The sequence below is a fragment of the Manacus vitellinus genome, unplaced genomic scaffold, assembly GCF_001715985.3.
Source record: "Manacus vitellinus isolate BGI_N305 unplaced genomic scaffold, ASM171598v3 scaffold_109_pilon, whole genome shotgun sequence".
Taxonomy (NCBI): Eukaryota; Metazoa; Chordata; class Aves; order Passeriformes; family Pipridae; genus Manacus; species Manacus vitellinus.
The window spans coordinates 555,912-581,193 of record NW_021938837.1 but is presented as its reverse complement, the minus strand read 5'-3'; the positions used below and the strand labels follow the sequence as shown (position 1 = coordinate 581,193).

General features: G+C 40.0%; 2 protein-coding genes across 2 annotated transcripts in view; one reads left to right on the top strand and one right to left on the bottom strand.

Moving 5' to 3' along the window:
- The window catches only part of CTNNA2 (catenin alpha 2), a 350,732-nt gene that overhangs the window by 168,494 nt on the left and 156,956 nt on the right, over positions 1-25,282 (top strand). The gene's annotated exons all lie outside the window — the stretch shown is intronic.
- LRRTM1 (leucine rich repeat transmembrane neuronal 1) lies at positions 14,882-18,123 on the bottom strand. The gene has a single exon (XM_008931844.2). The coding sequence runs from the start codon at positions 17,199-17,201 to the stop codon at positions 15,639-15,641; it is 1,563 nt and encodes a 520-aa protein (XP_008930092.2). The 5' UTR covers positions 17,202-18,123; the 3' UTR covers positions 14,882-15,638.

Below are 25,282 nucleotides of genomic sequence, written 5' to 3'. Positions count from 1 at the left end.
TTCCTCTGATCAGTTCAAGGCAAGAACATCGACTGACAACTTCTAAAGCTGAACACGAAGCTTAACATTTCAGTGAATCTAAGCAAGTTTCCAGTCCTGTGCTATAAACAGATGAATGTATATTGCTTAAAAAATGACAGACTTACTCCAAATAATGTGTTTCTTATGAAGAAAACCAGGGGCAACAGGAGGATTTGAGGCAGGAATGCTATTTCTTAAGTGGCTTAAACCACTCTATGTTATTCTCCATTGTGCTTTTGCTAATGTCACCAGTAAAAGAGACTTTTACTGAGTATCTCTCTTTCTCTTCAGTGCTCTCTTTTTGCTGTGTAGGCTGTTCCTTTGTTGGCTCCCCAGGTTGTCCATATTTGAAATCACAAGCGGACCAATAGGCCAGGCTGAAAACTGTTACTTCATATGTTTGGTGTCACAGCTATTTAGACACTTGCAATTTCTTTCAATTACTCAGTTTTATTGGAATCTGTTACTGTGGTCTGCTAGCCAAAACAAGGACTTTACTAAAAAAATAATAAATTGCTGGCTAATATTATTTGCATGGTAATTGCTTTTGCAGTGCCTGTTAAATCAGTGTTTCTGGCACAGCTCTGTGATAGCAGAAGTAGGGATATTAATATACTATGACAAAAAGCTTTTCTCATTTTCTGTTGTTTTTTGTTTGTTTTTTTTTTAATTAATTACTATTTTCCCATAGGAGGGTTGGGTGGGAAATGTATCTGTTGTTCCCCTCAGCTTCCTGGGATTATGATGAGGGTCATTACATGAGCAGGGAAATTGGTGATGTTTGTAGATGTTTAGGGAAGTGTTTAATGGGGGAGGGTCAGCTCTGCCCTAGAGTTCTTGTACCTTCACAGCACAGGAGCAGAAAATCCAGCCTGTTCCCTGCTTGAAAATGACTGATGACATGTGCTATTCATCAATTTGAAATGCCTGCCCTGCATCCTCAGCACAGTTTAATCTGCATGTGTGCTCCAAGTCCAGCACCTTTGGACCATTCTGGATTTACTGTCTGCATTAATGGTGGTTATACAGAGTATATGTTGTCTGGGAGGAGTCTTCTGAGCCTGACTGCATTTCTTAGGAGTGGTCACAACCCCTAGTTTGTTTTACTAAACCTTCGGTGATTTGGGGTTGTGAAAAATAATCTTTTAGGAGCAATTTTTATCATGGAATGGTTTGGGTTGGAAGGGACCTTAAAAACCATCTTTTTCCAACCCCCTGCCATGGACAGGGACACCTTCTACCAGACCAGGTTGCTCCAAGCCCTGTCCAACCTGGCCTTGGACATTTCCAGGGATGGGGCAGCCACAGCTTCTCTGGGCAACCTGTGCCAGGGGCTCACCACCCTCACAGGGAAGAATTTCTTCCTGATATCTAACATAACCCTGCCCTTTGTCAGTTTGAATCCATTCCCCCTTGTCCTATCCCTCCAAACTCTTGTGAATAGTCCCTCTCCAGCTCTCTTGGAGCCCCTTTAGGTACTGGAAGGTGCTTAAGGTGGTCAGCCTGGAGCCTTCTCTTCTCCAGGCTGAACAATTCCAACTCTCTCAGCCTTTCCTCACAGCAGAGCTGCTCCATCCCTTTGATCATCCAGAGCCTCTTCTGGACTCACTCCAACAGCTCCACGTCCTTCCTGTGTTGGGGACCCCAGGGCTGGAGGCAGCTCTGCAGGTGGAATCTCACCTGAGGGGGTAGAGGGGCAGAATCCCCCCTCCCCTGCTGCCCACGCTGTGGGAGCAGCCCAGGACACAGGGGATGTGTTGAGCTTCTTGTCCACCAGCACTCCCAAGTCCTTCTCCCCAGGGCTGCTCTTGATCCATTCTGCCCTCAGCCAGTACTTGTGCTTGGCATTGCCCTGACTCGGGTGCAGGACCTTGTCTTTGGCCTTGTTGAACTTCCTGAGGTTCTCAGGGGTCCATCTCTCAAGCCCATCAATGCCTTTTGTGTAAGGTATCCTGCTTTAAACATTCCTAAGATGTGTCATACCAGAGCTCTTTTGTCTGCAGTGCATCATTTCACACCAATATTTTTATCTGATTTAAAAAATGTTACTGTAAAGAGAGTATCGCATATTTTCTATAGTGCTCACAGGACTCACTGCAATTTGTAGCTAGAGTTAAATTAATTATTAGGCATTTGTAACTGTCAGTCAATAATTTAGATACTTCTGGCTCACAGTTTTTGAAAGGAGCTTGGTTTGTGAAGAGTGAACAAATACACCATTCCATCTGTTAGCCAAACCACCTGGCACAAAATCATTTGGGGCGTAATTATGTAGTTGGCAAGAATGTCAAAAAAAAAAGAAAGTGATTTCTAGAGTTTTCATCCCAATTGATGCTTTCCTTCGTAGTGATGGAAACCTGACTAATGCATCAAGGACCAGTTCTTTTTTTTTCCTCACACCTCTGAATAAAATAACTTGTGTTCACCTTGCAAAAAATGCCTAACACTGACAAATATAGGAACCAAGAGAGAGGCGTGAAATAATCCTGAGCCTAATCACAGGAATGGAACTGGAGCTGCTCTGTTGTTACAAGCAGCTGAAAGGAGTCACGTAGGAGGTGCATCATTGTCCTTTTAATCTCTGTAGGAAGAGGCTTGGGACAATTTGGGAAATGATTTTTATTTCCTGATGGTAGCGCGAGTGTTTTTCTGCACTCTGGGCTTTACAAGATTGCTACATCTGCAAATCTATTTTCCTATTCTTTCCGTGATAAAATTTCTTCTTTAATCCTCTGGAAGCACAGAACACACACAGCACAGACTTAGCAAATCATATTTGCTATGTAAAGAAACTTTCTCTTTTCAACTCCTGGAAGGGCAAAACTAACTCACACAAGGTTAGCTGTAGGTCAGATAAAACTTATGAGGTGGGGGCAAACAGGTGCTCTGTTTAAAAAGCAAAATAAATTGCTCCAAGGATGTGTTGCAGACGGTTGCAAACTGTCTTTATGTGTCCAGGTGAACAAAATCTATACTGTAAAGCTGCAGCTGGGGCAGGGCTGGTTTAATGACAGAGGGGGAGTGGTTTGTCAGGCTCAGCAGGGGACTTAAGCATGAAATTTAGTCCTTTTTTATTTTTTTTTTTAGTAAAAGAGGTGAGAGTGTCAGACAGAACCTTGCTTTGAGGTTTTACCCTTTGCTGATGTTCAGAGCATTTGGTCACTTGACAACTTCTTGTCACCCTGAGTGTTACAGAAAGACACAGGTAAAAATTTGTGCTTGAAAATGCAAATAAATGAAGTTATAAGTAAGTTATTATTTACAAATATGAATAGCCTACTCAGAATAATATGTTCTGTTAATGTTTCCTTCCTTCTGGTAAATAATTGTCAAACCACATTTTAGTGTCTGGGCAGAGAGCAGCCTTAGTTTTAATTCTTTGCATGGTTGAAGTCATTTAGTTATCATTCAGTTTAATTAAATGGCTTTTAAGATTTCATTTTAGTGAAGGGAGAAATGATCTATCATTAAAATTATGATTGAATGTTTTCTGTTTTTTGGGTTTGGTTTCTTTTTTTTTTTTTTTTAAATTATGGCTTATATTTGAGAAGAGCCTTTGAGATAACTTCAGTAATAGAAAACTGCTTCTGGTACCCTGTAAAATGTGTTATCTATAATGAAAAGAGAAAAGTTGATATTGTTAATTAATAAAGGATGAATTAGTCTGGAACCTGACACTTAATTTACCCCAATAATGACAGTCAAGGAAAATCACTGATTACACTCAGCTGTCAATCTGAAGAAACCCCTTTTCTTCAACATGTAGAAACTTTTGGCTCTTCAGCTAAAAATCAGGGTTTACTTTTTGTCTACTGTGAGGAGGAATATAGGAAAAAAATATTTGACAGGGTAAGACTGAGAAGTTGTTGGATGAAAATATGAATTTCTTATACAAAACTAAGTGTATTATTGCATCAACCAGTAGGTAAAAAATTCCCACCCAGTGCGAGGTGCTCAGCCAAATACTCCAGATCTCTCACTTATAATACCTTCTGTAATTGTCAGAAATATGTATATGATTCTCTGTAAGTGCAGATGGAAAAATAGATATCCCTGGTGGATCAGTCTGGATTTCTCTCCATAGTGAGCAGAGTATCAGCTTCCTTTAGGTTTCCCTGTAAGCTTTCCCTGATACTTGTGCCCATCTCCACAGTGCTCAAGTGTCTTTTGTTACTTTTTTGAAGTTGTCTGTACAGTTCCTTATGCTCTTATTCTTAAAACTCTCTTGACAGTGGGCATGATGAATACAATTGTCTGGCATTGCCTCAATAAGAGATAGACTGTCAGACTTCCTCTGGCTGGGGCCAGTGATGAAACCATTTTGTAATGGAAGAGCAAATTGCAAACATCATTCTATACAAATAATTTGAGTAATCTGTTGCCTCTAGCTATTTTTAACCCTGTAAAATTATTAAGACATGTTGAAAATGTTTGGGTTTTTTTTTAAATTTAAAGTGTGAGAATTCAAACTGTGCCTTGTTTGTGGTGGTCTTCTTTAGTTTCAATTTAACAAATTAATTATTAAAATAAGAGTGCAAGCTCTGAACTCCATCTGTAAAGTACAACAAGGCACCACCTTAGATAGTCAACAGGTAATTTCAGAATAATCTACAGAAGGGCAGTAACCCTGCTTCAATTATTAAAATGCATACAAAAGTGCACAGTGTGTTACAAGCCTCAAATAGAAACACATTGTAATTTCTTAGCAAATCACTTGTAGAAAGGGTTATATTAGATAATAAGGGTGTATTAGATACATAAATTAACCCATACCTTAAAAAATAGTAGTAAAGATGACATTTGAAGCAGAGATTGAAGCGATGGAAAGATTTTTACAAGAGATAAATTTAATGCCTTGCTACTTTATATCTACCCTACAACCACAGCCTGGTACACTGGAATTTATTAGCCTAAGAATGTAGTAGACTCCCTGGAATTGCAACCAAAGGATGTTCACTTCTGTTTCAAGCCACCACGTTTGTTGGTTTTTTTTTTTCTTCTTGGTAGAAAACAGAACTTAAACAAAACATCCAGTCCTAACCAAGTGTTTGGTGTTATCCCAGCCAGAAACAGAGCACTGCTCCTTCTCAGTCCCCAGCAGCACCTCTCAGTGCCCCCCAACTCAGCATCTCACCTCTTCAGTCCCCAAAAGGTCCTAGGGTAGGATTGTTAAAAAGTAGTAACAGGAAATGGTCTGTAATATTGAATTATTCAGAGAAATTGGTAAAAATGGGGATTCTTCCAGTTTTAGCAAACTTCCTACAGGAGACAGAAGAAGAACAACTTGTGTGTATTCAGAACACGGGGATGTGAAGGGTTCTTCTGGCCCAAGTTTCTCCAGGTGACTGTAGCTGTGGGAGTTGGTTGGAAACACTGAAATTCAGTGACTGGTCCATGACTAGGAAATAAAAAATACCATTTCCACTGCGTTATATGCCTTGTCTCAGATGCTGTTCCTGAAAAATAATATTTTTTAATCTAAAAAGTTTTAGGGATCTACGTACCAAATTAATTCCGTGTTCCCATTTCTGTACAACTGTTCCCTTTTTCAATGCCTATTTTTTGTATCAGTGATGTCTTTTGCGATGGGTTCCAAAGCTTGTTTTTTTAATTTATGATTATTCCTGGTGCTAGAATGTGCATGGGCCCCTGTCACAGTCCTTATCCTCTTCTTGCAGACCAGTAGAAGCACTGCACAAAAAAAATTCTTGTCCTGTACAACAGCTTCAGCACTAAGTGGTGACAAGAAACAACACAGGAATACAGCAGGCAGTTTAATGAGGAAGGGAAAATAATAATACACTAGGAAGCAACATAAAACTGAAAGGGGAATAAAAAAAGACGTGTGTGTGCTTGTTTTAAAGTCAACTGCCAGTGATTTGGATTATTTTTTGCGGTAGCCCTGTGTGGACTGGCCACTAGAGGGGGGGGTGGATCCACGTTTTGTTCTCGTGCTGCAGTTGTAGGTCCGGTTTCTTTGCCTCTCTCCTCACTTACGTGCTTCCCTGAATCATTCATCCTTTTGCCTGTCAGTAGTTTATCCTTATCTAGCACTTAGATCCTTTCCGAACTTATCCTTAACAGGATTTTCCAGCTGAAGACATAGTAGTGATTTATATCAAGCTATTTAATTTCTTGAGAGCTGTTCCGTTCCGTGTACATTTGAGATGTTATTCCACTTTTCTTTTTTCCATCTTTTTTTTTTTTCCTCTCTGCACACTGAGCAGAGATTTTAATGTGATACCCAGGAAGGCAGTTGTCCAGTTGTTTCCTCTAACTTATATCACCAGGGCACAGCTGAACAGTTTTCCTTATACCTTGTCTTTTGCTTTGTATTAGACAATTCAGAATTTTGTCCATCAGAGTTTATATAAACTTCAGCCTTTGGAAGTCCCTTTGCACATCCTCATGATTTTCATTCCTTTTCACTATATAAATAATCTCTCATCTGCAAAATGCCATCTATTTCCTGATCATAGCTGGGATGATTCAGCAGCCCTGGCCTTGGGACCACACTATGCCCCATTTTTTTCACTGTATTCAGTAAAAGACCACTGTATTTCTGGGTGCTTATCTAGTTTTCTATGACCATGGAACTTGTCTTATTTATGGGAAACTGAAATCTTTAAAAGGCATTTTGTCAAAAGCTGTTTGAAAGTCCAAATATGAGGTTGCCTGTTCTTTATACCACCGTGTTAATACTATTATGCTAATCCAAAAGTTCAGGAGTGCAGCTGATCACAGAAGCATGATGCTACTCTACAGACAACCCATCAATTTATCCCTGTTGTCTGGTGTTACAGACCTTAATAAATCTCAAAATTAAATTAACAACTACTGAGATAGGACTTATCAGTCTATTATGATCAGCTCTGCTCAACTCTAAACTAGGGGAACTGCAGTATATTTTAGTTATTTTTAGTTATAGTTAGTTATGGATAGTGAGATACTGGAATAAGTTGCCCAGAGGAGCTGTGGCTGCCCTTCCATCCCTGGAAGTGTTCAAGGCCAGGCTGGATAAGGCCTTGAGCAAATTCTTCTAGTGGAAGGTGTCCCTGACCATGGCACAGGGGTGGAATGAGATGGGCTTTAAGGTCTTTTCTAGCCCATAACATTCTGTAATTCCATGACTTTTTTTAATTTCTTGATAAACACCATTGGGTTGACCCTATTTGTTGTTTTAAATGCCCTATTGCTTTAAACTCTCTTTCATTTCCCAGTTTCTATTACCTGCAAACAATAGATCTGAGGTAGATTTTAGTATTTGTTTGGAGTTTGATTTTCCAGGGCTTATTCACCAAATCTTCATTAAGACTGTTCATTAACAGACATAGCTTGACTCCTTTGCTAATGAAAAATGACAGATTTGGGCTGGAGTATCCTGCATAATGGGAAAAGATAACCAGGGGGAAAAAAGTTTTCAACTCTTTTTTTATTAGGAAAGAGATTCAGTGTAACTTTATAAAACTACTTCAGGGAACTTTTTGGGAAGATATTCATTCCAATAGCTAAAATAACCTAATGTAATCCCTAAAGGTTTCTGAAATCAGGGAAATAGATATACAAAACCAATACAATAAGGTTTACTTCAGGCTAGAAGTGCCTCCCATTGAAAAAAACAACAGCATATTTCCCATAAAGTAAAAACACAATCTCCGTGGGTCCAATTCTGTGCATAACAGCAATAAATAAGTAAAAAAACAAAAAAAAAATTAAAAATATACGACAAAGCCCATCATGACAGAGCAAAGATGGACAGAGGAATGAATAAGCCCAGAGTTTAGTTCCATGTGACTTCCTGGATTGCTGTTCTCCCAGTGCAAATACATGTTAGTATGTACTCATTTTATCATCAAGTATCACCACAGAGCTTTGTTAACCCTTATTGAGATTCTCTTGTGTTGGTTATCACTCAAGTCTTGCTGATTAATCTGTTATGGGCACTGTCCCCTTTACCGTTTTTTGCTTTGTTTTTTAGCAGTGACTTCCTGCTATGTAATTCACCTATTTTTCAGCTGATGAAAAATGTAATTCACCTTTTTTTTTCAGCTGATACTCTGTGCCCTCCACCTTCCTCAAGCTCCTCCAGCACTGTCCCACAGAGTGGTTTTTGTTTTGTGGGGTTTTTTTCCCCATAGAGAGTATGTCAGATGTATTCCTTCTACTCCTTTACTGTCTCCATGATTTCTTTGTCTTTCAGGCCATAGAATTCACATTCAATTTATTAGAGTACATCAATTACATAATAAATTCATGACATCTAGTTGTTGTTTGGGAATTTGATCTGACAGGAGCAGCAGGTTCTGGGCTGTTTGTAAAGATAGCTGAGGTACAAGGGGAAGGATTTTGAAGGTGGAGGCAGCTGCATATGCTGGTAAAGAAACACAGAATGTCCAATATGGAGTGACATTTACATGAAATTAAGGTAAACATTTGACATGCAGTGGCCTCTTTAGCAAACCTTTTAGCAGCAGGCACAGATTTCTGTTTGCTGTTGAAAAAATTGCTTTGGGAAATAATCTGGATCAGATTCTGTCAAGATAAACTTTAGTATGGAGCCAAGTTAAAAAAAAAAAAAGGTGGGAAAAATCCCCAGGTGGTTTATCTCATTATTATTAACATTCTTTAATATTTACCAGGCTCTCTTAGCAAGTCAGGCTGTCAGACAGGCACTGAACCATGGAGACAGATCCAGGTTTACTCCTGGGAACTCACTTTGCCTCTCATCTTGCAAAGAGGGTTGATAGCAGATGTGTTTCAAAGGGCTGACAGTTGTGAAAAGAACCAAAACCTCTGGAATTCAGTAGCTGTGGACTGTTCTTGCAGCTTAGTTTGGGCTTTTCAGGGTTTTCCTCTTCTTCCTGCCCCTCTTGCTTTTGATTCACCCTGCCTGTGAGGTTCTGGGAATGAGAGATGGGAGAATGGGTGAGAAGGGATAAAAATTAGAAAGTGTATATTTTAAAAGGTGTTCAGAAATCTGTTTTCAGTTGGAGTCCCCCAGCTATCAGAGGATGTTTGCTTATACCTTACTGTAACCACTAGGGTACAGAGGTGTGCTACTACAGGGAGATTTGTGTATAGAAGCTGCATTGCCTTCACTAGATCAGCCCTTAAATCAATTTGATGTGCCCATGCATATTTTTTTTACATTGATACTTTAATGAAAATACAATTTTTAGCCCTCCCTCTGGTGCCGTGCTCTGTTTTGTGATCAGGGGAAAGGCACGTCAGCAAAAAGGGCCAGGATAAAGTTGATAATAAAAGAACGACTGTGTTTAGTGTCTGGCCATGTCAGCCAGAGAAGTCTGCTGTGCTAAAAATGATAATTCAGTGATGAAGTAGATTTTTCTACTTACCTATCACCTTTGAAATCTTGGATTGAGTCTTTGTTAGCTCAGAAGTGGAAGGGAATTGGTCACGTTCCCATAGCACCCGTGCTGAAAGACATCTTCCTGGTGGTAGTTACTGTGTCTGGTGAGGATGTGAAGAACATGAGAGCAGCGAAATGATTTAAAAAATAAAAGTGCCCTAGCAGAATAGTAAGTGCTGTTTGCCAAGCACAGATGCTCGTAACGTTATCCTTTAGCCACTCTCTGACTTCTAGAAGTGATGTTACATATTTGGATTTTTAGGAAGAGGAGAAATGGAGGAAAGGGTGAAAAGCTGCTGTATATTTTAAAAACTGGATTTCTTCTCTTGTAATGTAAAGCTGGGACTTTAGGCTCCAACTCCTTTCAGTGCAGCTTGTTCCATTTGACTGTTTCCTCCAACTATCCCCCCCAGCAAAGGCGAATAAGAACAGTAATTGCTTTAAAGGCTGAAGAATTGTGTCTGAATTGAATGCCAACAAGTGACGTTATCTTTATAACAAAAAACAATTGCCTTGTTCTCAGGGAAATACAGATTCCATTGCAAATATGCTCACTTTAGAGCAGACACAGTGCAATAAAATTACAGTGCTCTGCAGCATTCATCTCGGCTCTTCACAGCCACCCACCCAATTACAAGCTGTGTCTTGCCAGCAGAAGACTGTTGCTTGGTTTCTGTATTATTTTTATAGCTTTGCTTTCCTCTACATAACTTTAGAGGTAGGCTGTGCTTACTCCTTTCCTTTCACCAGGTTTTTCTGCTGTTAAAAAAAAAAAAAAGTAAAAATTGACTAGTATGGAAAGTCTTTCGCATGGCTCGAAATGTGATTTGTTTTTTTGGTTTTTTTTTAATGGAGAATATGCTCTGAATAGTTGTTTCTAATACCTTAATAGCGCTGGTTTATGTCAGTAATTATATGAAAGGTTAATCTTTAAATCACCAGCATTTCCTAAATTCCTAATCAACTACATGCTTGGAAAGGAACCCGTGTAAATGCTCAATTTGTTAATATTAGACTGGGTTGAGCAGGTCAAGGAAAAGCATAACCTTGGTGCATAATGGGAAATTGAACACAGCAAAAATATCTCAGATCTGTTTGTCATAATAACTGTGAACATGAAAGCTGAATATGAGTGTAGATATAATCAGCAGGAGAATCTGTGATAGCTCGAGATCACCCATCTCTCTAGAGGAGGGTTTCTTAAAAAACAAAACAAACAAAAAAAAAAAAAGAGAGATTTTTGGGTAGAAAAGTCTGATTTTTTTTTTTTAGAAAGCCTGTGGTGAACTGTGGCTAGGATAGCTAAGAAATCCAGCCAAAAAAAATCAGTGGCAGAGGCACAGTGCTGGAGTTCAGCAAACACAGTGATGGATGAGGGGGACATTGTGCTCCCAGGGAACAGGGAGGTGGCAGAGGAAATGACGGGGCTGTGGGCACGTGTGTTTGGGGAAGCATGTCTGTCTGTGCCTCTGTGATGAGAGTGTGTGTGACTGGGACTTTGGAAAGGGAGAGAGGAGATGCTGGGTATCCTTCTTACATCTCTGCTGTTGTCCTTGCCACAGTCCTAACGTGGGAGGGGAAGGCACTGAAAAGTCTCATTTCCCATGTGTGCACAGTGGTCCCCTTGCCTCCTCACCAGTTCTCATCTTCCCTTTCATCCCATCCCTTCACCCTTCCCTATTCTCTCTCCTGCTGAATGAAGCTATTTAGTGTTGTACCCTCCTTTGCAGAAGCTGTTTCATCCCTGCTTGCACAGTTTTAAAAACTGCTTTCTCCACCCACCCTCAGTCTTGGTTTTTCATCTGTGCTAGTTCTTTAGATTAACCATCTTTAAAAAAAGGCAAAGGAATCCAGTAACATCCTGATTTAGTTGTTGTTACTCCAGTCTTTTATCTTTTGTCTCCTTTTAATTTCGTTATTATTACTGCTATTACTGTTATAGCATTAGAAATAAGCTTCCTCATTAAATACTCCTTAGTTGCCACTCTGAATACCATTGGAGAAGCTGGGGGGGGGGGGGAAGGGAGAGGGATTCAGGGAGCCCTTTTGCTTTTAATGCAGAATGAGACACACACAAGGAACAAATTTAGTCCATCTGAATAGCAAATGAGTTGTTGGGTTTTTTTTTATCAGAACCGAAGAAAATGATCAAACAGACTCATTTCAACTACCCCTCGATGCCTTAGCCATAAAAACATATACAGAATATATTAAAGCATACAAAAATATCCTTAGGTATGGTTAATGGTCTTTCTCTGGCACAGGTTTGCAAGGCAGCTCTGAACTAGGGGCTGCATCTTCAGCTATTGCTGTGACCACAGAGGGAGGGGGCATCCCTTGGTCTGACCCCTTGCAGTACCCAGACAGCATGGCAAAGGAGGGAATTTGCAGCTTTAACACAGAATATCTTTGTATTTTATATTTTCAGGGCAGAAACAGAATGTGGTACATTAGCATTGATTCTGTGGTTTCATATAATTTTTTTTTTTTTAAGTAGTACAGAAAGGAAGGAAAGAAAAAGACAGAAAGGAAAATAAATCATCCCTTATATACATTCAGAGCATACACAGCAACAGTTCCTTCAGCACTGGGTGCACTGTGAGTGGGTATTGATGTGAGCAGCAAGAGATTGCATGTTAGAGATCTATAACACTGGTACTGTTAACCAGCCTCAAAAAGGTAGTTCTTTTGTTTGCCTTTCACCCTGTCTTGTGTTTAAAAAGACAGTTAAATATAAAGAAAATAATGCTAATTACCTCGTTATAAAAGGGAGATTAGTCCTATTAAGTAGAGCATTAGAAAGGGAATATTGAAAATATTTTCCTTCCTTTGATATTTCCCAAGCATCTCTTGGACAAAACTGTCACAACTAACCCCAAAAGCATCTTTTTTTTTTCTTTTTTTTCTATTTCTTTTGAGTTTGGAGCCATTTAATATTGCCAGAATAAGGGCATCAAAGAGAGGGAATGACTTATCTCTGGGCAGCTGTTGAACACAAAATTTGGAAGAAAGAGTTAGGGAAAATTTGTCCCTGCAGTTGCCATAAATGCAGTACAAATATAATAACTCCCATATATACCAATGGAAATAGCCTGGAGCAGGATGAATAACTGGATTTGCAATAGCTAGATTGAAATGACATACTGGCTCTTTTATTTCTTTATTACCCACATATATTTCATGTAAACTTTCAGACTAGATGTGGGCACCCTGTGGTACTGCCAGGTAACAGCAGTGATACCCCTCTTTTCACCAGTGAATATTCAGAGAGTGTCAGGATCTCCAGATGTCCTCTGGGGACCACTAAGGAGGTTGTCTCTAGAAGAGATTACCCTCAGAAAAGATTTCTGCATGAAGATTTTGAAACACATCCTTTAATAAGGGCTGTGCTCCACGTGGAGGATCCATCCATCCATCATCCTGCTCAGGGTGGCAAGTCATTGCTGGTCATCACCTCTCTTCAGGAGAAATGGCAACAGGCAACACCGAAATCAGCTCCCACTTAGGAAATCACTGCACCTTTAAAGGAAAACGCTCTGCTCAGTTTACTTGAGCTGTCAGTGCAAGATGCATGAAGCACAGAGGTGAATAAATTCCAAAGGCAAGATTGCTCACGTCTTTGCAAACGTGGCTGGAGGTTGCTAACACCAATAAGCAGCAGGAACAACTCCAGAGGGGTGCAATCACTCGTGTGTTTCAAATACAACCCACAAATATGCTAAAAATACACTGAAATACAACCACGGGATGATTGTTTGTTGGTATCAGTCTTGTCTTAGATTTACAGGGGCAAAACCATGACTGCACTAATACATTTCTTTATAGCAGCAGGGGGTCATTATAGAAATAAAGCCAGTTTATATATATATACAATATTTTAACGATGTTAGTTGATTTTTTGGAAGCATCCTGGCAACTAGTTGTAATCAGCCCTGCTGGCTGCAGTGCTGCCTTGTGGATTTGAGGAACATATAGCCTAGTTCAAAGTTGGAGAGCCAATTTTTCACAGTTAAATTCCCTACTGATTTCAGAGAAGGGTTTAATGGGGAAAATAAATATAGCTTGGCCCTGAGTTAGCATGTATTTAGGCAAATATTTTTTACCTTAAACATGATCAGGCAACCCAAAAGACAAGGGGGGTCTGTACTTTCTCTCTGTCCTCCCTGTTAGGTTTATACATGGACACTCAACCCCTCAGGTCACTTGGGAGTTTCAGGATGGATCAGGCCCTGCTGGGTTTGAGGCACAGGAAGAGAAATGTGCATTTGTTTAAAGAGAGAAAAGCCTGGTTTTAACAGTGCTGGCTTGTTTGAAACTGTGGGGGAATTTTCAGTGGCTTTAGTGAAAAAGCAGCTGATTTTCATTAAATTCTCTATGAAACAGTCCTCTCCCAGTACATAATCTCATTGCTTTCACAGATGATATTATAGTCTCACTGAATAAAAATTTTGATTAAAAGGCTCTTGCCATATTTAATATTACAGAAGATGAGATGTATCAAATAGATGAAAATAAATTCTGACTCCTTAACTAAAATAGTATCAGTCAGAAAAAAATATAGAAGTCACTCTTTACACTCAAAATTAATGGCTAAAACCTGCTGTGCAGGAAAACAAGTGATTTATTCCGTGCCTATTTTCTGCTCTATGAGCCTGCTGTAGCCTTGTAAGAGTAGGTGGCACTTCGATGCTATAAAAAAGGGAAAAAAACCCCTGTGTTACATTAAAATACATGTAAGATTTTGCAATTGTTCCTCTATGGGTGGTAACCTGAGGATAGAGAAACATGTTCAGAGCATAGAAATGTCACCCAGTTCATTATCCATAACATTTTATTCCCATGTAGTGCCGTAGGAAGAAAATTTCAAGATGCTCTGCCTGGTGTTACAAAACTCCCTCACCGTCAATTAGTATGAGGGGAGTTGGTGAAAGGATCAAGTCGTTCACATACTGGAATGAAAAATCCAAAATACAAAGAAAGGAAGCCTTTATTTAAGGGCAGTCAGATAAAACAGCTGCGTGATTCTACGTCGTGAAATCACTGCTTTATATCCATCAATTCCATTTATCACTCGTTAGTAAGGAGGGTTCATCTGCTTTCAGCCTCTGCAGAGATTTTTAGGGTTGTTTTGTTAGTGAAGGCTGCTGGTGGAAGGGAGGGACATGAGCTGGGCTTTGCCAACAGTTTACTACAGGACCCAGAAGTAGGATCTAATACCTCTCTATCTTCTCCTGACGGTGGTTTTGCTCTTCAGACACACAGGTTGCATCACTGAGACCCAAATAGCTTTTGCTCTTCTCCACTCACCATGGCACCACAGGGCACAGAACAAGTTCCCTGCTCTTGGCATAGCTCAAAACAAGCATAAAAGTGGGAAAAGCTATTAAAAGCCCTTAAATTTAGTGGGGGTTTTGGTCTTTTTTATATTTCTGATGAGCACATTTTGGCAGTGTTTCACTCATTTGGGTTTTGTTGGTTGTTTTTTTTTTAAGGGAGTCTTTGCAGTATGATCAGTTTTGATACAAAATACTTCTAAGGGTTCTGATGCTGTTTTTATGGATCTTGCAGCAACTAACAAGTGAGCTGTACTTAAAAACCCTCAGAATTCCTGTCCCAGGGACAGGGTCAAAACTTTAGCCTTTCTGAGGTGCACTGACTCCTTGTTGTACTGGCATCCAGTTACAGGTAGCACATTAACAAAAATAGAATTCCAGTGTCATGCTTCATATCTTCAGCAACATGATGGACGTGAATGTGTGCTAATTACAATGGGTAATTTTAAGCTTTCTCTTTTACGTGGCTTCTTTGCTCCTCGACTTTCATTTCAACACTCAGCATGAAGAGAAAAAGAGGTTAAACTGTTGCATTTTGTATACAGGGAACCATTCATGTAATATACACCAGTCTGTAAAAACTGTAAATGCTATTTTTTTTTATTTTAAACAGTTTTTTTTTTAGTTTACAAAAGATCAATAATTGGTACCTTTTTACACTCTCAGATTCCTGAATATTGACAGATCTTCAAAGGGAGTATTAGCATATGAAACCTTAAGATTGGCTGTCCTGAAGGTTTTTAAGACACGATAAAGCTAAAATATCAAGTCTCTGGGACAGCCCCTCTTAACAATTTGGGCAGAGGTGCACGTCAGAAACCACCAGCAAAGCCCAGCAACCCCCCCCACCCCGTGCCACTGTCTGCCTGCACGCTGTTATTTGGTTTCACACTGTTTAAATCCCACAAGGAAAATCACACCTCACATTCCCTCGCTGGCTGCTGGTGACAGGAACAAGATCCATACTCATTAATGATCACCAGGGCTCCCTCAATGTGGTTGGGTTTGTAATCAACATAATACTCCTGGGCTGACATGGCAGCCATTTGGTGCATGGTCTGTTTCTGCTTCTGCTTCCTGCGCTGTGTGACAAAGCACTGTCTTAGTTGCCTTAAGCCGGCTGGAAAGCACTTCCAGGAGACGTACAACACCAAAACCACGATGAGGAAGGAAAAAATCAGTGCCATGGTGCCCGTCACCACCTTGTGAATCTGCACGGCGTTCTCGGAGTTCTCGCCGGGCATGGTGATGGTGACGGCGTACGTGGTCCGGTCCTCGCCGCTGTCCGGCACGTCGTAGGTGGCGGTGGCGGAACCGTAACCGAGCGTCTGGTCGCTGTTGTTGGTCACCGGGGAGAAGGTGTTGACGCTCGTGGGGTCTGCGTCTTCGCACAGGTGGAAGGCGTACACGGCGTCCAAAACATCCTCGCCCTGCGCGTACTCGGGGGTGGCACAGAGCAGGTTGCTGTCGTAGCGACCCTGGAAGTTACTCAGCCAGGAGGCCAGGGCGCAGACGTTCCGGCTGCAATCCCAGGCGTTGGCGGAGAGGCTGATGCTAGTGAGGGACTTCCAGGAGTCCAGGACCCGGGAGTCGATGTAGGTCAGCCGGTTGGAGTCCAGCTGCAGGGATTTGAGATGAGGTACACTTTCGAAAACGTGAGGTTCGATGTATTCGATTTCGTTGCCGGAGAGATCCATCTTTTCCAGTTGCCATATCCAGTCCAAGGTGTTTACTACGATGGTAACTTTATTCCTTCTCAAGCAGAGAGAGTGCAGGGAGATGAGCCTGGGAAAATGGGCTAAATTCACTTTCACCAAGTCATTGTGCTCGAGGTGCAGCTCAGTGAGTTTGAACAAGCCCGCAAAAGAGTTTCGAGCCAGGCTCTTTAACTGATTGTATCCTATGTCCAGAAACTTCAGGCTGCGACAGTCCTGAAAAATTCTCACCGGCACGAACTTGATGGCGTTCGACCGCATGTGCAAAGTTGTCAGTTTCCTCAGCCCGTGGAACAGGTCGGGCTCCAAAGACTGTAGGTTGTTGTAAGATAAATCCACACTGCGCAAGTTTGGCATGGGGCGGAAAGTGGTGTTGGGCAGTTGGGTTATTTTGTTGGAACTCAGGGTGAGCTCTTTAACTCGCCGCAATTTTTGAAAGGCATTCCCCTCCACTGAGCAAATGTGATTGTGATCCAGATAGAGCCACGTGAGCTGCATTAACCCTGTGAACTGTCCATCATGCAGCTCTGAAAGGCTGTTGTACCGCAGAGACAAGCCCATCATGCCCGACAGGTTGCGAGGCATCTCTGTAAGATTCAGTGATTCACAGTACAAAAGCCTGCCCTCACACCGACAGAGCTGTGGACACCCACTATTCACAGCTGGAAGCATTTTAGAAAAGATACCCAGCGTACACAATATCAACCCCGGGGGCTTCCTCAGCAGCCAGTTTAAACAGAGACCAATAAGAAGGAAATCCATTAGCAAGAATATTTCCAAATATGCTTGAGAATGTCCATTGAATCTTTTCAAATTCTACATCATATTTTATTTAAGGGGGGAAAAAAAAAAAGCAAACCAACGAAACAAAGCCCGAAAACCAAAGCAAAACAGCAAACAGAACAAACACAGAGGCAAATATTTCACTTTACAGCATGCAGGAGCTGTGCAGCATTAAAGTTCACAGACATTCAAAGGTAAAATGATAGTGATTTTGTTCATGTTAAATGCTGCAGCAAAGGAAAAAAAAAATCTTTCTTCATGAAAGAATTTAATTAAAAAGTGTCTTACCCACCCTTTTCCAGAGAGTGACAACCTCCATTCAGTTGCTTCCTTTGTGTTTGGACTAATTATATGCAGAGCTAAAAAAGACCCCTCTGTGCTACAAATTCAGTCCCTTTCAATGTTGTGCAAGGCTGGCAAGCTCACAATGTCTCACTTCGCTTCTGCTCAACGAGCGAAAGGCTTGTCCAGCTAGCTTTTGAGCTGCCTCCTAGGACCTGCAAGTTTCAGAACTATGTACATGAGCTTGATCTTCTCCTTCTCCCTCTGTCCTTTCCTCTGCAGTTAACACTGTGGCGTGAAAAAAACTCCAAACTCTTTACTAACGACTCCACAGGATTTGTCAATCTGTTTAATGTCCGTCATTTGCAACGACCATTGACCGGCACAACCTTTACTCCAGAGAGAGGTTACCATTCATTCACTGACCGGTTAAGGGTCGCTTTATTTCCCATTCTTTGTTCGCTTTGCTTGTTAGGTGATGCTTAGAGCAGAGAGAGACAGCAAGAATCCCTTCCCTTCAGCTGAGCAGTATGTTGCTAGAGCATGCAGAGGCACCCAGTGTTCACTGAGTGTCGTAAGCTGCTCATGATTGTACGCCTGCACTGTGCATCTCAGACATGGGCAGATTGAAAAGGGGTGGGCATAAAACCAACATCGGGAGCGAACCAGGAAAGTAATATATGCTCTTTGATGAAATGGAAAATACTTTAAGCCTATCTCGCCATTTCTCAAACAGGCACGCACACACAGCCGCACAAATCATCAAAAGCGAGGCAGTGCTAAGTAGGAAGCTTGAGAATTAGGATGATTCTTCTTTTTTATATATTTTTTTTTTTTGGTGGTGCTTTTGTTTAAAGTCTGAATTTATAAGCTATTAGCCGGGAGAGGGAGAGACTTGATTTCTTGGTTTGGGAAGGAATATGTAAACCGGTCTCCTTGGATTGCTTTTTCTCTCTTAGTTCCGATGATGAGATTTGCCTTTTGGAGTCTTGGGGTGGGGGATTGAGGGGTGTGGAGGGGGGGGGAATGTGTTTTTCTTCTGACATTGTCTAAATAGAGCATGATTTGAAATTCTGTGCATTCTTTCTCAGAGAAATGCAGCCAGAGCTCTGCAAATAGGAATGTCTCATTTCATATAAGCTTTAATTACATTTGGTCTTTTTCCATCCTGCATATTTTGTGTGTTCAGCACATGCCTTTCCTAAAGGCTTTTTCTTTTCCTTTGCAGTGTATGCTACGGCACACAGAACTAGAATTCTTCCAGCATAAAGATCACTGTGCTTTTGGAATAAGATCAATGTATAGGTTGCTGTGACCGTGTCGGCAGCATGCAAAGAAGGGGTTTCAAACCCCAGTAGTTAATAAGTTTTGCAGATTGTGCTGGGTTTTGTGCTGTGTACCAAAGGGGGGAAAAAAAACCAAAAAAAACAAAAAAAACCCTTTGCCTGATAATTTGCAGTCCTCATTCTGCATGGGAAATGCGTCGACAATGAGCTCTGTAATTTTTACTGACTGAAAAATGTGTGGTACTTCTGTCAGGAAAACGCTGGCCATCTTTTCCTATTATGAAATAGAGTCTCAAGCCTGTGTGCTGGTGAATGCGATCAGAGCTGACAGCTCCCAATTCTGCATCAATTCTCAGTGAAGAAGTTTCACATGGAAATACAAGTATTGCAGAAGAAAGTGCTGATTTTAAGTCGACATCGGGTGCAAAATGCTGGAGGGGCAGGGCAAAAGCATTGTATTTGCTTTCTTTTTCACAACTGTGTTAATTTTTTAAAAAGACCTGTTATTGGAGTATCTTTGAGAGAGCTGATCGTTGTGTTTGAGTGTGGCTGGCTACTGGGAGTGTGTGCTGGGAAAGATCAAGGAATGCAGTAATTTGATGCAGTAAAAGTTGCTTTACAGAGGTCCTGGCAAACTTAAAGCTTTCGTGCATAAAAATCTGTGAAGGAGATGCATTACTAATGTATTTGCCAAAACCAGTCTTAAATAAATTACAAATATAAACCACTTTAACTGCGGTTTCAGAACCTGGGAACCAATGTGCTTTTATGCTCCCTGTTCAGTTTATTTACATTTTTCTTCTCTTCACAGCATTTCAGTGGTCTCAAAGCAAAAATGTAGTGCTTTGATAGTATACGAACCTCATCTATGTTTTAGCATTTGGGCAGGAAAGCTGAAGGTGATTTCTCTCTCTCAAAATCATGCTGTTTTATTCAAAGCAGGCTGTTTATGCAAGTGTCCACTGGTTGCAGTACACCTTAATTCTGTTTCTGAGTACACAAAAGCAGGAAGGAAAGCAATGACAGAACCGAGAGAAAGAACACTGAAACAGGAGAGACTAAAAAAAAAAACCTTGTCCAAGAATATATTCCAGATTGCCTTGATGAATATTTTGAGGTAATTAGCAGTAAAAAAAATGAAAAGATGACTTGAACTTTACAGATACTGAAAAAAGCTTCAAAGCAATGAGGTTGTGTCCCTTAAAAACCTGCAACCCTACAAGTCTTCGTGGGTGAAGTCTTAATGCCTTCTCCCATATAAAAATTTGAGGAGAGATCTGCAACAATAGCCCTAAAAATTTCAGTTATATCTTCAAGGAAAGCTGCCATTTTCTGCAAATCAGATGATGGTAATGATCACTTAGTTATCATTTAAATGCTATGTATAAAGTGAAGAATTCCTCTAGTAGAGGTGAAACTCCTTGATGCTTCACTGAAGAGCTGAATATTTTTTTTTGCACTGCTTCTTCTTGCTATCACCTGGGATACAGCCTGGATCCTACTCAATGTGCCTATTCCCACACTTGGCATATAATCCATTATCATTTGGTTTTCAAAGGTAGAAATTAGAGCAGACAGTAGCAAACCTATATAGCATCAGCTGGAAGACTGACAACTAGAATTAGGAACCCAGAATTAATGGCCCTAAGCACACTGTCTCAAAGCTCTTACAGAGGTCTGTTGAATGAGAAACCCTGCTTTTACTTATACAAAATTTGGTTGTAGAAAAGATTCCAGGTAGTCTTTAAAATGAGAGACCTCAGTGTATGTTTGGGGCTGTGCTGTTGAGGCACAGTAGTGACCAAATTCAAGAACTGGGCCACTTGGATCTGAAAAGCCAAACTTGGGTGAATGTATGTCTTGACCTGAAATATCTTTTATAAATTGGTTTTCTGTTATATTTTTGCAGCATACTTTTTTTTTTGCAATAAAACTAGGAATCCACTTTGAACATGATTGTAATGCAGAGGGCTTAATTTCCACTGTCTCAGCTATTATCACAACCAAACTGTTAAGTTTACACATTTTGTGAAGTTTCAAAGCCTCTGGCAAGTCTCTATAAAATTAGCAGGTTTAAATTAGCTTTATTAAATGTGCTATTATAAAATATTTTAAGAATGGCAAACTCAGTTTATGTGTGTTTAAGGGAGCTTGATTAAATCAATGTGAAGTAGGTTGCAGAAGAACAACATGGATAAAGTTTTAGAAAGTTTAAGTGGGAAGCTACTTCTTGTAGTCATGACAAGTGTAGTCCACTGGCAACACCCTGCAGTGACTGTTAGAATTGTTCAGGCTGAAAAAGGAAAACATCTTTCAGTGTATTTGGTCTACGCGTTTTTAATATTGAGTTCAGATTAAACATTGAATCATAGAATCAGTAACATTGGAAAAGACCTCTAAGATCATCCAGTCCAACCATCAAGTGTCCCATGGGATTTAACTGGCCTCAGAATAATTTCATTCTTACTAATTCCTTTTATATTCCATTACTGTTTGTACTTAGGTATTTACCTTGACTTACTTGCAATCCAGGACAGAGGGGGTTGGGACAGAGTGAGTAAGATCAGAATCTGGCCACTGATGTCTAACTCTGCATATATACATCTTTTAATAAATTCACTAACAAAATACAATAAGTCAGAACAATGTATTAAATACTGGGTATAGTTCTTCCTTCTGGTACTTTCTGAGTGGTTTATATCAGAGTAATAAAAAGTGGGACTTTTAGTGGTGATTTTAATTTCCTTTCATGAATGGAAGGACTCAAACCTTGATCTTTGGTAGTCTTTAATTTTCAAGGGTGCTGAACCATGGCATTTTGTATAAAGGAAACATTTAAAAACAGAAAAGGGAAGAAAAAGACGTGACTCAAAGTAGAGCAATCTGTTATTCCTCTGGTGTTTCTGTCTTGGTCAACCTGGACATTTATTGTCTGCCCCTTCTGTATAGAATTTAGGATTTCAGCTGATAAGAAAACCAGCTCCTGTACAACATACCTCTTTTAGTAGATATAAAAATGCATTATATTTTGCAAGATTTTGACCAAAATACTCCTGGTGACTCCATACGTCCTTAAATTCTTGTAGTGCCTAACAGACACACTGGATTTGTTACCAACTTTAAATAATAGATATTCTTCTGTAAATTATGTTATTGTTTTGGACAAGGTGCTAAACACTTTTCTGTCTCATTGCAGCTGTTCCATCCTCATTGTCCACATTCAGTCCCAGCTGGTTGTGCCTATCTATAAAGTCACTCACACAAGAGACCTATGTGTAGCATTGTCAATGCAGTGCAGAAATGTCAATTTTTAGGAAAATATGTCAGTTGTAAGATGAAGTATCTCTCCCCTGTTCATTAGTCTTAAACTGCTTGAATAATCTAAAGAGTTACTGACTCTCTTAAGTGAACTTGCCTATGGATTTCTGGACGTGCTGTCAAAACTCTAGACAGTGTTACTGGTTCTGAATGTCCAGGTGTAATGGAAAAAAGACAACAAATAAAACTATCCCTTTGTGATTAATCAACACATTGGTGAAGATCGTGCAACATCCTGGTTAAGCAAAGATTGATGTGTTACCATCAAGTGACCAGGTTGGTGGAACTTCTGGTTGACAGGGAAAGTGAAAATTTAAACCTTGTGTTTTGATTAACTGTTGCTAATTTATATCTCTAACAATGTCTTGGGACGTCTTGGAGGGAGCACACGTGGAGTGCAACAATTAGCAATTGTATAGGTTTTAGTTAGTCATATTTAACTGGAAATCAATTAATTCCACCTTCAGAAGTGCTAAGCAAGACACTCCAGAAAGGTTTGTCTCAAGTCCTTCCCAAGCATTTCTGGAGGTGCCAGTGAATGAACTGTAATTAATTTCCAATTAGCTTAAGAGCAAAGAGGGCCAGAGCTCATCCACACACTCGAAAACATCTACCTTGCCCTCTACTACTGTTGCTGGTTCATCTGTAAGGATTATTTTCTTATATAAACTCTAGTGCTAAATGGTCTTTTTTCTGTGCTTCAAGACTTGTTCCCACTGAAAGGATTCTGCTCTTGCATGGATGTATCTGCTCCAAGGTGGCTATTGACACCATTGCATCTCAGGTTGGCTGGTCATTTCATCTTGATGTATTTACCTCAAAATGATCAGTCTGAGAGAGGCTGGTGATGGTTCAACCATGAATGCACCACAAAGTGACAGAATAGCAGGGCTGATTAGGACTGGGCAAAATCTCCCCTGTAACTAAACTGGTTGTGTTCCTAAACTCATCACATGTTCAGAATTTTGACATGCCAGAATTTTGTGTTCTTCTCCAGAATAACTTGTGTTGCTCGGGAAGTTGACCAGTCTCACCTGGGGATGCTGTGCTGCATAAAAGGCACTTGTCTTATGTTGGGACAGCCCTTCTGAAGCAAAACTGTTCTTTCTTCTTAAGCAATGACAAAACTTTAGTGTCAGTAAACATTTTTTAGATTTCCAAAGTTCAGGAAGTAGAGAAAATTGAGAGGAAGTTATGAAATCAATTATTGAAAGCTATGATGAACAAGTTAAAAGCTGATCCTGGCGCTCTTCTGTAAAGTCTTTTTACAAATGGATGAATTACTCTTGGAAGACTTTCCCAGAGCAGAAAATCTGTCCTCCTCAGCATTAGACAATCCATTTTTTTCCTGCTCTTTTCAAAGTGTATTTTAAAGCACGATCAAAAAAGACAAAAAACTTTTTTGCTGCCCTTTGTGTATACATTATTTCAAGAAGTATGGCTTGGTGATAAAGTCAGTGCTAGTATTTTGAAATAGAATAAAGGCTTTTTTTGAGTCCTTGCCCATCACATAGGATATCATTTAAATTTACTCCAGAGAAAAATAGAATCATAAAGTCATAGAATGATTTGAGTTGGAAGAAACCTTAAAGACCATCTCATTCCAAACCCACCACAGGCAGGGACACCTTCCACTAGACCAGGTTTCTCCAAGCCCCATCCAACCTGACCTGGGACACTTCCAGGGATGGGGCAGCCACAGCTTCTCTGGGCAATCTTTGCCAGGGCCTCCCACCCTCACAGGGAAGAATTTCATCCTAATAGCTGATCTAAACCTCTTCTCTTTCAGTTTGAAGTCATTTCCCCTTGTCCTATCACTACATGCAAAGGAGTTGTTTTACAGAGAAACTCTGCTTTTGGAAAATGTTACCTGTAAATAATGTAATTTGGAATGCTCTTAGATCTGACTCCTGGATTTACGGAGGACCTGACCAATATCAGCTGTCGTGTAGTCATGGAAATGGATGTCAGATTGTAGCAGAGCACCTATAGCAGACAGGCAATCTCATCTTTGGCAGACTGTGTTAGTCTCTGTTACGTTGCTTCTTGGTGAATTTTGGCAGATAGAGAAGACAGGATTTTTATGTTTTCCTGCTTCTGCTCTGATGATATCCATAATCTGAAGGGAAAACTCGGGATGAAATGTGCTGAAATCCTGGTTCCATGTGTATTGCATCTTATAGGGAGATTAGAGGGACTGGATCATTAGCTCATACACAGAATTAATAAAGAAGAAACCAGGTTGAAGACTCATATTTCAGATAGAAGTCATTGTGATTTTTGCAAGTTTAAAGACGGCAGTTTCTTGACTACCTGAAATATTTATGGTTTCATTACGTTTTATTTGCAACTGATGTAATGTCTAAGAGAAATAATCATGGGTCAGGAGTCTCAGAAGGACATATTTAAAGGCATAACAAAAGATAGTCATGCATTCTAAAAAAAAAAAAGACAATAACCTAACCTTCTTTTTTTAAACCAACTTAAAAATACTGAGACCTTACTGAACAGTTTCATATGGTGGAGGAGGTTTGTGTGTGGTTATGTGTAATCTTAGAAACCCAGCTTTGCTCAACAGCTAATTTAACGTTGTGAGATCCAATGGCAGCCTTTGAAGTAATCATTCCTGGCTCTTCTTTGCTTTTGTTCCAATGTGTTTGAAAGGCTTTTTATGTCCTATAAGGAAGAAACATACAAGGCAATCAAAAGTTTTGTGTTGCTCCTTTAGTCTTAATAAATATGATGAAAGGTATTGCAAATTTTTATAACATATCCAAAGATCCTGAATTTACCTGCAAAGTTTTGGAATGAATATGCCAACTACATCCTCAACATTCATACAATAGTATGAATCATAATTACCCTCACATTCTATATGTTTTTAAAGGTGAAACAGCAGATTGGAGGGGCAAATAGTAACAAAGCTTTAGGGTTTACTTCAGCCGTGTTTTAGAATCCTATTTCCTCTGCTACTGTTGTAATTTTGAAGCTTTAATATTCCTGTAAAATGAAGAGCTTATTGCTTCTTAAGACTCAATTTATATTTTAAATGAGTGGAAAGATGCGTAATCAACTTGAAAAGACAGGAAAATATCATCCTCTTTTTCGAGAGATAGGACATTTTACTGAGTGTTTTGAATTCTAGAGACCATTTTTAAAGAATGCTTGGCTTAC

What these genes read in the sequence shown, in the direction of transcription:
- LRRTM1 (XM_008931844.2), bottom strand. Translation starts at nt 17,201, where the DNA reads ATGGATTTCCTTCTTATTGGTCTCTGTTTAAACTGGCTGCTGAGGAAG.